At 49.1% G+C, this 13,829-nt stretch overlaps 1 protein-coding gene across 1 annotated transcript in view; it reads right to left on the minus strand.

Moving 5' to 3' along the window:
- Positions 1–13,393, minus strand: part of ADRA1D (adrenoceptor alpha 1D) — a 67,418-nt gene extending 54,025 nt beyond the window's left edge. Inside the window, exon 1 of the mRNA XM_021001140.2 lies at positions 11,735–13,393. Coding sequence (XP_020856799.1) covers positions 11,735–12,854 — 1,120 coding nt within the window. The 5' untranslated portion in view covers positions 12,855–13,393. The remainder of the gene's footprint in view (positions 1–11,734) is intronic.
- Positions 13,394–13,829: the final 436 nt, after the last annotated feature.

The following is a 13,829-nucleotide window of genomic DNA, read 5'->3' on the forward strand; positions in this document are numbered from 1 at the left end:
TAATGTGACCTTGGGCAAATCAAATAACCTCCCCGTGCCTCAGCTTCCTCTTTTGTAAAATAAGGAGGTTGGACTAAGCATTTACATAGCCCTTTCAGGTTTACAAAGCACTTTACATACATTATCTCACTTGAGATTCCCAATAACCCTGTAGATATCACCCTCCTCTTTACAACGGAAACAGGATTGGCAAAATTACGATTTGCCTGGAGCTGTATGCGTCATAGGTGCCGGTGTGCTGGTAAGTGTTTAACAACTGGCTTTCCCGAAAATTAAAAATAAAAAGTTTGTAGATTATGCCTCTAAGTTTAATCTGCATTAGTAACATTCACTTTCTTAAGTCCAGATAATCAATAAAACAATGAATCAAATCCTGATTTGCATTATTTTTGGGGTGATTTCTGAGGTACAAATGCTCAGAATGAAAATTTAGCAATTGGCTTACAAGAACTCATATGAGCTGTTTCTAGCACACCGCTGCTTGTAGGTCAGGTAGGACTGGGGTCCACATCTTCCTAACCCACAAGTCCAGCATGCTATTTATTAGGCCACACTGGCTATCTAAAATGCCCTTGTCGTGTGTGTGTGTGTGTGTGTGTGTGTGTGTGTGTGTGTGTGTGTGTGTGTGTGTGTATGGTTATTAGCAAATTGTTAGCCTGGAATTTCTGGATACAGAAAGCTAGCCCTTGAGGAGATGGGGTGGGAGCTTGGCTAATTTCAGTAGGGTTAACCAAGCTAGTGAGGGAGAGGGAAGGGGATTAGAGGAATAGAGGATTCTTAGTAATGGGGGCCATCAAACAGCGATCCCTTCTCTGAGTCCTCCGTCTTGCCTCAGCCCTTAGTCTGGGCTGGTCAGCATCTTCCCTTGGAGAGAGACTAGAAAGTAGATGCTTTTCGATATTGCTTGGAAGACAGACTGCTGAGGGAGAATGGCTGATCTGCATTTATATACAGAGAACATGGCAGGGGACGGAGGCAGGCGACAGAAAGATGCTTCACATTTATACTGATCTCTTCTCCAAAAAGGCTTGCAAATTGCTTCATTAAAGGGAATTTTCAAGGAGCTCTCAAATCCCATTAAATCTCCTCAGCCTGGTAAGCATCTTCCCTTTCTAAGGGCAGAATCCTTCCCTCTTCCCCAGACTCACAGAATGCTAGAGCCAGAGGGATCTTGGGGGTCGTCAAATCTTACCACCCCTCATTTAACAGCTGAAGAAATGAAGCCTCAAAGAAAGAAGGAAAAGACCAAAGAGACTTGACGTGGGGGACTCTGGAGAAATCCCTTAACCATTCCGAGGGTCAGCTTCAGCATCTACAAAATGAGGTCACAGCATATGACCTCCAGGCTCCTTCCAATGATACCATTCTATGGATCTTTTTCTTTCTCCTTCCTGGCCCTATTTCTATCTTAATCCTGGGCCTCCCCAGTGGGGAAAAAGTCCCTCATGGTCACTCCCCACTAAGGGAAGGGAGATGCTCTGGGGTTTCACCTTCAACAGCTTCTCCTGATCCCCAGACACCAGATTTCCCTGGTCCTATCTGAGGCTGGGAAATGGGTCCCTGGCCACACTCACTGTTCCCTTCAGGAGTGTATACATGTCAAATGACCAATTAATCAACAGATATCTATTAAGCACTTTCGATATACCAGGCACTATACTGGGTGGTTGGTATAAAATACAAAGAAAAAAATGAAACAGTCCTTATCAAACACAAGATTTAAAGCTCTAAGGAGCTTAGGAGACCTCTAGCCTAAGTATCTCATTATATAGAATGGAGGCCCAGAGGGATTAAGTGATTTGCTTAAGGAACCACAGCCAGATAACAGCAGAGTTGGGTTATGAATTTAGATCTTTGGAATCCAATCCAAATCCATAATAACGACATTGGCTGATGTTGGGATAGCGCCTTAAGGTTTGTAAAATACTTTCCATTTGCTTTCATTTTTAGTCCTCACCACAATCCCGTAAGGAGGTGCTATGCTATTATGCCCATTTTACAGATGAGGAAACTGAAGTGCAAAGAAGTTGTGACCCATTCTGGGTCATGGAGCTGGTAAATGTCTATCCATTCATGAAAGTTCCCATTGTGTGCCAGGGCCTGGGTTAGCACCTGAGATACAAATAAAATATGCATTTATCTGAGTCAGGACGCCAAGTCTATCACTCTGACCACTCTGCAACACTGCCCTTAGCCCAAAGATAGCCGGAAGAGGCCCTCGGGGGGGGCTCAGGGGTCTGCCCCCCCAGTACCTCCAGATTTCTCTTCTCTGGAGAGCTCAGCCCATTAAGGTCCTTATTCGTAGAAAGAACTCAGTGACTGTCTTATTCTCCTCTTCCAGACGCCACGCAGCAAGTCATTAACCCTCGGCGGTGACGGCTCCTGAAGCTGATGTCTTTGGGGGGCCAGTCTGCCCAGCTCCCAGACTTCTTTCTGGCTTCAGGATGGCGCGTCCATCGGCCCCCACCTCTGACATGTGGAGCTGCTCTTTCTCTCCTCTCCTGGCGCACTAGGTTTCTACTTAGGAAGGAGCTCTATCCTTGGGCTCCACTCTGCTTTCTCACTTGTTGCTCCATTCTTCCTTGCCAGCCATGGAACTCAAGTCCCACATGCTATTTCTAACCCTAATTTGACCCACTCTACAGACGAGGAGACTGAGGCCCAGATGGCAGACATGGCAGATTTGAACTCAGGGTCCCCACTCCAAATCCCCCATGCTTTCCACCTCAATTCCTAGATCTCCCTCCCAAGGAGACGGATTCCTGGCATCATCAGCCACCAGGCTCTGTTTATCGTCTCCCTTTCCTGACTCTCCCTCTGCCCCTTTCTTGAACTTGCTATAGTGATGCCCTAGGCCGGGCCCTCATCTCGTCTCACCCAGACTTTTGTTTAGAAGTCAACAAGATAGAGTTAGAAGAGACCTCAGAGGCTATCTAATTCAATCCCCTTGTTTTACAGAGGGGAAAACTGAGGCCCAGGAGGGGAGGTAGCAAGCATTGGAGGTAGGATCTGAACTCAGGCCCTAGGACTCCAAACCCAGACTTGGACATTTCTCATTTTCATAAAATTGGAAAAAAAAAGCTTTATTGACATCTTTTGTTTTCATATCCTCTTGGTTTCTGAATATCCCTTTCCTTCCCTTACCCAATGAACACAATGGCCATGTCTAACAGCATTTGCAGTATTCCACACCCCTAGTCCCCCACCTCTGAGAAGAGAGGACAGATCACTTGAAATTCCCTAACAAGCCTCCTAGGTCGTCTTCCTGCCTCCAGTGTCTTCCCTTTCTGCCTTACTGTGTACGACCTGCTAGATTCATCTTCCTGTGACATGCGTGGATTATGCTACATCCCTGCTCAAAGGCCCTCAGTGACTCCCAACTCTGTAGAGTACACAGGACTCAGCCTGACATTCAAGGCCCACCACAGTTTGGTTCAGACCTGTCTTTCTGACTTGTTCTCCTGTTTTTCCAATACATCAGCCCCCTCCTTCAGATGGCTAGCCTCCTGACTATCCCTCAAATATGGTGTGCTCATTTCCCCCTCTACACCTTTGCTCATGCTATGCCCCACAAAATCTCCACTCCAAATGCCTTCTTTCCTCCCCCCCATCTACCTAAATACCTCTCATCCTTCAGTGCTCAGTTTAATCCTCACCATTTCTACAATGTCTTCCCTCACCACCCCAACCTAGACCCCTTCCATCTCTAAACTGTAGCATTTATGTCCTGTACCTCCAACTGGATTAGAAACTTCTTGAGGTCAGGCTCTGTGTTTTGTTCCTCTTCGTATTCTCAGTGCTGAGCACAGCGTCATGCACATTGGAGACTCAATCAATTTAGTTATGAAATGCAAATGTCCCTTCCCCTCCCCCTTCTTCCACCTCAGTCCACTGAACTGATGTCCTTCCAAGGTCCAGCTCAAAGGCCACCTCTTCCGGGAAGCCTTCCCTGTCCTCTCACCCCCCAGCCAGAAATCATAAGTGCTTCCTGCTCCCAAGTCTATACATTTTCCGTGCTAGGTCAGTCATCAGGAAAACCAAGGTTCAAACCCCACCTCTGACATAAGTCACTTGTCCTGTTTGGGCCTTTCTTTCCCATCTACAAAATGGACTCAATAATTCCTATGGTCTCTACATCACAAGGTATTTTGTTTTTTATAATAAAGCATTGGGGAAATATTAAAGGTGCATATCATTTCACTTGTTATCATTCTTGTTTTCATTCTTTTCATTTCTGTTTGATGAATTTCAGGTAGAAACAATCCTCAGAAAACTCAGGGAAGCAGATTGGTATAGTGGAGGCAGAGGGTCTGGGTTCAAATTCTATGTCTGATCCTTACTACCTATGTGACCTTGACCTTTCCACCTGTGTCCCTCAGCCTCTCTGGGCCTCAGTCACCTTATCTGTAAAATGAGGCGGTTAAACCAGAAGGCTTCAGAGGCACTTCCAGCCTCGGATCTTTGTTCCTCTAAGTCACTTAACCTGCTCAGGCCTCAGTTTCCTCATCTGTAAGATGAGGGGACTAGAGGAGGTCGTCCTCAAGGTACTTTCTGCGTCCAGATCCTCTGCCTCCACTGCACCAGCCTGCTTCCCCGAGTTTCCCAAGGATTGTTTCTTTGCTTAGCTACAATTCTCCTTCTCTTGCGCATATCACCTTCTACTTTATAGCAAAATGAGCCTTGACCATGTCTGACCCCCTGCTGGCCTATGAGCCCCTTGGAGGAGCGCCCTGGAAGGCCACTGCACTTGACATCAAAGCACCTGCGCTCAAATCCTGGCTCCACCATTAACTAGTTGGATGACCTTGGACAAATCATTTCATCTCTCTAGCCTGAGTTCAAATCCTACCCCAGACCCCTACTGGCTGTGTGACCCTGGGCAAGGGACAGAGCCTTTCTCTCCGCCTCAGTTTTCTCATCTGTAAAATGGGAATAATAATAGCTCCTCTTTCCCAGGTTGTTATGAAGATCAAATGAAGTGATAGGTGAAGCGCCTTGTAAACTTTAAAGTATTTAAACAAAACAAACCCCTATCATTATTAAATAATGATCTGTTTCCTTACCTGTGAAACTGCTGGTTCAGATAGTCTCTTGAGTTCTTTCCAAGCTCTAAAAGCTCATGAGGCTACTGACTGCATCTCATCATTGGGATGAGACTAACGGTCTAGTGGAAAGGGCCCGGAAAACCTGTGTAACTCTTGCCTCTCACCCTTGAAATTAACTTCTGTTTTTCTTTTCTTTTTCTTTTTTAGGCATTTGGGGTTAAGTGACTTGCCCAGGGTCACACAGCTAGTAAATGTCAAGTGTTTGGTCTGAGGGCAGATTTGAACTCAGGGCCGGTGCTCTATCCACTATCTTCTGTTTTGTATACATGCTCATGCTACATAACTATAAGTAGCCAGGTGGCGCAGTGCACAGAGCACCAGACCTGGAGTCTGAAAGCCTTGAGTTCAAACCCACTCTCAGACACTTAGCAGCTTGGCACAGCCTAGCACATAGTAGCTGCTTAAGAAATGTTTATTGACTGATTGACCCTATAAAAATTACCCCACCTCTGTCTGCCTCATTTTTCTCATCTGTAAAATGGGGATAATAACAGCACCTATCTCTCAGGGCTGTTGTGAGGATCAAAAAAAGAAAACACACGTAAAAGGCTATGCAAACCTTAAGGCACTATATAAATGTTAGGGTATTATTATTAAAGAATAACATTAATTAAAATTAATTAAATACTAATTAAAGAGGCAATGTATTTGGTAGAGCACTGGCCTGGACTCAAGAAGACCTGAGATCAAATACTACCTTGGATACTTATTAAATGACAAGTCACTTAACCACTACCTGACTCAGTTTCCTCACTTGTACAAAGGGCATGATAATAGCACCTGACTTACAGAGGTGTTATGAGGATCAAAAGGGACAATACATGTAAAGCGCTGTTAAATTTTAAGTGTTATATAAATGCTAGTTATTATTATTATTAATGATGTTCTGGGCTAGACTGTAAGCTCTTTGAGGGTAGGGATTTCTTTGCCCTTGTCTTCATCGAAGACCTGTCATTGAATGAATGCTTGTTAATGGATCGATATCTCTGTGACCATGAGAAAGTCATTCATCTTCTCTGAGACTTAGTTTCTACCTCTGTCAAATGGGAATGATTCTCCCTTACACTGTCTACCTTCCAGGCTTTTGTGGGAAAAGCATTTTGGAAACCCTTCGAGAGTCATAGAAAAGTGAGCTATTCCTGTCTGCCTTTCTAGCCTTAGGCTCTACACACCCTAGGAATTTAATAACGGGATCTCATCACCACCTCTGAGACTCTGTAAAGGCTGTGTCCCCTGCCTTGAACACTCTCCTTGTTCCCTTTGCCTCTTAGAACCCCTAGCTTTGCTTCAAGGGGCAGCTGAAGGTCTACTTCTTATACAAAACCTTTCCTGATCACTACCAGAGGCAGCGTTATGTAGTGGATAGAATATCGGGCATGGAAACTTTACGCCAAATCCTCCTCGACACTTATTGGCTAGGCAACGTTGGGCAAATCACTCTGACCCTCAATTAATTTGTCTGCAAAATGGGGATAATAGTGTGGCATTATGGTGAAGAGTTGTGAAGACCAAGGCTCTGCCTCTGCACATACTGACTGTGTGAGTCTCCTCAGTGGTCTACAGAGCTCTCTGGGCCTGCATGTTAGAGATGAAGTGCTGATCTGCATTAAAGGATGGAAGTTCCCATGCTGGGAGTTGCCCATAACGATGAAATCACCAGTTCAGATCAAAAAAATAAGTCTTCATTCATACTCTCTCCTACTTAGGCTGTTGAATTTGAGTTATTACATCACTGCTAGCCATATGCTTTCTCCGCTTACTTTCCAGTACCTCTTTATGGATTGTCTTCCCTCATTAGAATGTAAGCTCCTTGAGCGGAGGAACTGTCTTGGTTTCTATTTTCTAGTGTTTTAAGGTTTTCAAATTGCTTTACAAATCTTGCCTCATCTGATCTTTACAACAATACTGGGAGGTAGGTGATATGATTATCCTAATTTTACAGAGAGGAAACTGAGGCAGGCAAAAGTTAATGACTTGCCAGAGGTTGTAGTTAATTACTGTCTGGGGCTGGATTTGAACTCAGGTCTTCAGTTCAATGTCCCTTCCCTTGTGCCACCTAGCTGCCTCCATGTGTACAGTTCTTGGCACTTAGTATGCACGTAATAAATGATCTATCTGTCATGGGCAGTGAGGTGGCATAGTGGATAGAGCACCAGGCCTGGAGTCAGGAAGACCTAAGTTCAGATTTGACCTCAGACTCTAGCTGTGTGACTTTAGCCAAGTAACTTAAGCCTGTTTGCCTCTGTTTCCTCATTTGTAAAATGAGCTGGAAAAGGAAATGGTAAATCACTCCAATATGTCTGCCCAAAAAACCCCAAGAAGAGTCGGACATGACTGATAACAACTGAACAACAAAGTCTGTTTGTCACACAGTCTGGGGGCACCTGAAGGCCCCACCTCATTACCTTTCCCCACTACCTGTGCTGGGATAGGGTGGTTTCCCCTATTATGGATACCAGACTGGGCACTGTCTCTGCCAGGCCCCTGGTCACTTAGGGGCAGAGCCCAGCTCCCATTAGGAGACAACCAGGAGATGCTCTTGTGGGAGGCCCATGCAAGGGCAATGCATTGCATTGACACTCTTGGGCTCCCCTATAGCTCCTGCCTCCCCTGGGGCCTTCTGAAAGCTCTCCCCCGGCTTCTTTCCATTTCTGCTGCAGCACTGAGCTGGGGAAAGGCCCACAGCAGTGGGAGATTTTACCGTTAGAAAAGAGCAGGGATGGTCTGGCCCAGCCTTCTCATTTCACTCAGGAAGGACCACAGGCTTGGAGAGGTCTGGTGCTTTGCCTGGGGTCATGCAGGTAAGCAAGCAGCCGAGCAGAAATCTGAGCTAAGGTTTGCTAGTGCCAAAGACTCAGCCTCTCTATTACCCCATGCTGCTTGCTAAGGACAGGGGGGACGGACGGTGATGGAGAGCAGGTGACAGGCAGGGCATGGTGCTTGGGAAGTTTCCAACCTGCAGAGAAGGCATCTGAGTAGAAACACCCCTGCTGCAGTCCTGGGCCCCTCCTTACTTGGCCAGGGGCCTCCCTCTGAGCCCAGCATGGCCTTCAGATGTGCTCATGGACACCGATGGCCCTCCGCAGGAGGCCAGAGGAAGCTTCCAGAAAAAAGCAAAAACACCCAACCACCCACAACCAGCCTTTCTCTTTCCCTCTGGGGCTCATGTCCTTCCTCTCACCTCTCCCCATCCGGTCTAGTGAGCTGGGATAGAGGAGCTTACAGATACTACAATGAGGGAGGTCACAGTTACTCCCACTCCTCACCTGGAGGGGTGTGTGTGTGTGTGTGTGGGGGGGTTCCACAGGGAAGGACTGGGTCTGTAATGAGATTATCACTGTGAAAAGCATGTCTTGTGCCTATGTGCACTGCTACCCATAGCATCAGAGATTTGGAGTGGGAAGGGTCCTTAGAAGTCATGTCCAACTGCCTCATCTGACAGATGAGGAAACCGAGGCCCAGAGAGGTTAATCACCTTGCTCAGGGTCACACAGCTGGTAAATGGCAGAGGTGGGATTCAAACCCAGGTCTTCCTGATTCCAAGTTCAGTGCTCCATCTACTATATCACACTTCTGTATGTATGCAAAAAACATGGGCATAATCCACACACACCCATTAACACCCATGCAATGCCACCATATATGTAAATATCCCACATTTACATTGATAATACCCTTATGTATATACATGTACAGGTACATGCATATACACCCCCAATCAAGCTGTGTCCTCATTCTATACATACACACTTAATTTACATGGATATGCAAGACCACATGTACACAGACATACAGATAAATGCACATATTTGCCAGTACAACATATATTTTTCCATAGGTGCATTTATATTCAGTGTGGACACAGCTCATCTGTTCATGCAAGTATATACAGGTATATTCTGCATATCTATCTATCTATATCTATATCTATTTTTGCAAACTGTATGTGGATATAGGCAAAATCAGCGCTATATGTGTGTAGGTATATGTATATGCATACACATTTCATTCATTCATTGACTCATCTATTCATTTTTTTATTATAAATAAAGCCTGCCTATGCTAGACTTGGAAAGAGAGAGAGATTCTCACTGAGAAAGTCTTTCCCCTCACAATCGCTTCCCCCTACACCTTAGTAGGGAGAAAAGACAAACTTCCAGAACTGTAATACACATGAGTGCATGATGAATGCAGGACAGAAGTGCAAGGCTGGGGAAGGTCATTCCCCATTCACTGAAGGCTTCTGGAATTAAGCTTTAAGAGTGGGTAGGAATTCAAAAATCAAAATGCTACGTAAAGCCACCAACTTGTAACCACCTGCCACTCACAGGACAGACAAGCCAGCCTACCCGAATCGAGGCAACCTGAGGGAGAGACAGGAAGAAGAAACATGTGCCAGGCGGGTAGAAGCAGCCCCACCACCCTGACCACCACCTCTCCTCAGACCCTGAGGGTGATAGTCTAGGACCCTGGACCAAGAGCCTTGGGAATAGCTACCTATCACTGACTGATTTTAATCAGTTAAGAACCTATTATATACCAGGCACTGGGGATACAAGGGGATAGGAAAGAAGCAAACAAGCATTTATTAGGTGCCTACTATGTACAAGGTATTGCTAACTGCATTACAAATATCTACTTGATCTTCACAATAACTTTGGGAGGTTGGCATTATTACCCTCATTTCATAGCTAGGAAACTGAGGCAGACAGAGATTAAATGTTACAGGCTATGTCTGAAGCCAAATTTGAACTCATCTTCCTTACTTGGGAGGTTAGCTCTCTATCTACTATGCCGTGCTTGGGCTACATGACTTCTTCACTCCAACGCCTGCACTATGCCATGCTGCCTGGGAGTATAAAGATAAAAATGAAATGGATTTTGTCCTGAAGGGGCCTATGGAGAGGACTGATTAAAACCTAGAAGGAACGTGAGAGTTCATCTAGTCTAATCCCACCATTTTACAGATAAGGAAACTGAGATGCAAAGAGTGAGTTGCCCAAAGGAGTAGGGCAGTAAGAGTATGCAGGAAATAAGTGTGACAGGAAGGATTCGAATTCAGATTCTCCAAGCCCATTACTTGGGGAACCTCAGGCAAATCATCAAGGTCTTGGGACCTTAGTTTCATCAGATCTAAAATGGGAGGATTGGATTAGTTGACCTCTTTCTCCATTCTAAAGTGGTGGTCCCATCAACTACCCATAAGCACATAGCTGTCTCCCCATGCATATGCATGTGTTCCTTTATGCAGCAAAGCATTTGTCTGCCTGCATGAGCATACCACACACATGTGCATCCCTACACATATATGATCAATAGGTGGACACAGAGTTACTCATAGCCATGCACACCCATGGGCATGGTCAGATGTCCTTACCCACTAGGAAGCACCTGCCCACCCCTTCCTCCTCATCCAGACTGTGTGGCTGGCAGCTCTCAAGGGAGCCAGCATGTTCTAGGGGAGGCATGCCAGCTTGTGTCATTGCAGGGGTCTGGAGTTCTGTTGAGCACTGCTCAGGGAACGAGGCTATATTGGAGCTCTGCGATGTTGGAACTCGCAGTGAGGTCACACTGTACGGGACAGAGAGTCCTCTCCATTGAGTCAATGCATGAAATAGGCAGCAACATTGGCTCCTGTGTAGGCAATGCTCTCTCTGTGTGTGTGTGTGTGTGTGTGTGTGTGTGTGTGTGTGTGTGTGTGTGTGTGTGTACTACTGCTGCTGGGAGAAGGGGAACTATCCCCTTATGAAGGGAGCTTACCTGAGCCTTCCCAGGCTGCTTTAAGAATGAGCCAGGTGGCTTTAGCAAATCTAAGAATGACAAATGTCAGAGCTGGAAGGGAGCTGAGAGATTGCCCAGCCCAACCTCCTCATTTCACAGGGAGAGGAAACTGAGGCAGGCCAGAAGCTGAGAGAGCCATGCCCAAGGTCACACAGCAAGGCAGTAATGGAGCTAGTCCTGGGACCCAGTCCATTGCTTCTTCTCTAAGGCCATTCCAAATGATTCTTCCTTGGCAATCACAAAAAAATCCATATCTCCATGTACTCTCTGCTTCTCAACAGGCATCTACATATGCCCACCCAAGTTTCTATACATGCATATGGTATACAAATGGACTGAGAGCTCATGCACACCAAGATTTGCATCTTCTCACACCCTTAGGCTAAGTGGGTTCAAGGACAGTGAAAAATCATACAGGAAGGAAATTTAATGATGTTAATTAGAAACGGCAGGAAGGGAAAGTTAGATGGGGTGATAGAATGGCTTCTGCCCTCTCTCAGCGCCTGGGTGCCAACACAAGTGCCCCCATGTACACACACTGAGAGTACACACCTATACACACAACACCCTCCCCCCCATACACAAATACCCAAGCCTACCTGACCTACCAACAGCCCCCCTCAGACCTTACTTCTCCCAGTTGTATTCTACCAGCTTTATTTTTCTTTTTACCCATACATCAAGCTGGAGATGCCACCAACCAAAGACAGGCCACGTTAGGACATCAGGGATATGGGAATGCAAAGAAGGCCCGGCCCTTCTGCAAAGAGGCAGCCCTTGGGGGCCAGTAAAGGAAATGGGGAAAGGAGGGGTGCGTGTGTGTGCGTGTGTGTGTGTGTGTCACTTACCCAGGGGCAGGACGAAAAAGAAAGGGAACCAGCAGAGGACAAAGACACCCACCACGATGGCCAGGGTCTTGGCCGCCTTCTTCTCCCGGGAGAACTTGAGCAGGCGGACTGACAGGGAGCTCCGGAAGTTGTGGCCCTTGGCGGCTCGGGAGTCCTCGGGTCCGGAGCTTCGGCAGTGGATGCGAAGGACGATGTCCGTGGACTTGCTCCGCTCCCTCTTGACTCCGGCCTCCAGGCTCCTCGTGGTCCTCCGGGCCACGACGTACACGCGGAAGTACATGACCAGGATGACGGCCATGGGCAGGTAGAAGGAGCAGACGGAGGAGAAGACAGCATAGCCCGCCTCCTCGGTGATGCCACAGAAGCGGTCGTCGGGGGGCACAGGCTCCTTCCAGCCCAGCAGGGGCCCCACAGACACCACGAGGGCCACGGCCCAGAGCAGGGCCAGGATGGCGGCCGCCTTGCGCTCAGTCATGATGGCCGGGTACTTGAGCGAGTGTCTCACCCCGACGTAGCGGTCCACGGAGATGGTGCAGAGGCTGAGGATGGAGGCCGTACAACAGAGCACGTCCACGGCGGCCCACACGTCGCAGAAGGCCCGGCCGAAGGTCCAGAAGCCCAAGACCTCCATGGTGGCCGAGAAGGGCAGCACCGTGGCGCTGAGAAGCAGGTCGGCCACAGCCAGGTTGACGATGAAGTAGTTGGTGACAGTCTGCAGGTGGCGATTGCATGCTACCGAGAGAATGACCAGCAGGTTGCCAGCTATGGCCGCGAGGATGAAGGCGGCCAAGAAGACCCCGACGCCCAGCGCCTGGGCGCTCACCACCACACTCCCCACGGCAGCTGTGTCGTTCACCTCGCCCCCGCTGCCAGGGCTGCCCGCGGGGCACGCGACCCCCGGGCCCCCCGGGAAGGTGCGGTTGCCCTCGCCTCCTCCCGCACCGACTACTGCAGCACCCCCAGCTGTGGTAGGGACGCCGGCGACGACTACTCCCGAGCTTTCCGAGCCCCCGCCGCTGCCGCTGCCCCCGCCGCCCCCGCCGCCGCCCCCGCTGCCCCCCGACCCGTTGTCTGAGCCGTGCCCGTCGAAACCGACTTGGAGCAGGTCCGGGAATGGCATCCTAGAAGGCTGCCGTCGGGGATCGGACCCGAGGGAACGCGGGGCTGGCGGGGTGCGGGGAGCTGGGCATGGCCCTCCCGCTGCAGCGGCTGCCCTTCTCCTCCGCCTCCGCCGCCTTCTCCTCCGTCTCCTCTTCCTGCTTCCCTGGCCGCCCCGCCTCCCACTTCCCCCTCAGCCCCGACGGGCTCCTCCTGACAAGTTCCCACGGGCAGTGCGGGGCCTCGGAGCGGGCTGGGAGGAGCAGCCCGGGGACAGGAGGTGGTTGGGGGGCTCCCCGAAGCCCAGCTCCAAGGTGAAAGCTACGAGACCCAAGGGGGAGGGAATGGATCTCCAAGCACTGCTAAATCAAGCCTACTAGAGCGGACAGGAGGCTAGGGTCCAGCCGCGGTCCGGTGCGGTTCGGTGCGGTTCGGTGCGGCTGGGGTAGGGGAGAGGCTGGGGCTGCGGTCCAGGCGGCTGCCACCGCTCGGCTCCCTACTGCTCTCGGCTCAGGCTCGGCTGGCACTTTGGCGGAGGAGAGAGAGCAGCAAAGGGGGGCTGGGGGACGGGAGGAGGGGCCGTCAGGAGGAGGTCTCTGGGAGGGCGGGCGGGAGGGAGCTAGAAACTCCTTTTGGAAAGAAGGGACCCGGAGGTTGGGGAAGAGAGAGAGAGAGGGAGAAGGAGAAGGAGAGGGAGGAGGGGCGGGTCTGACTTTACAGTGGGTTCAGGAGTGGGCAGCCGGCAGCCGCAGCTTGGGCTCAGCCTTCTGCCGCAGCCTCATTCTCCAATTCTTCCCCTTCCAACTCCTCTTCTGTCCCCTTCCCCCTTCTTTGTCCCTTCCATCTCTCTTCCCCTGTTCTCCCGCTTCTTCCCTCTTCCCCTTCCCCTCCCTCACCTTCCTTTCCTCTCTTCCCAGTTCTCTCTCTCCTTCCCCTCCCTAATTCTGTCTTGCCCTTCCCTTCGCTTTCCTCTCCTCCCTCCCTCTCCTGGGTTTTT

This window comes from Phascolarctos cinereus, unplaced genomic scaffold (assembly GCF_003287225.1).
Source record: "Phascolarctos cinereus isolate Bilbo 61053 unplaced genomic scaffold, phaCin_HiC Scaffold_2;HRSCAF=192, whole genome shotgun sequence".
NCBI classification, from domain to species: domain Eukaryota; kingdom Metazoa; phylum Chordata; class Mammalia; order Diprotodontia; family Phascolarctidae; genus Phascolarctos; species Phascolarctos cinereus.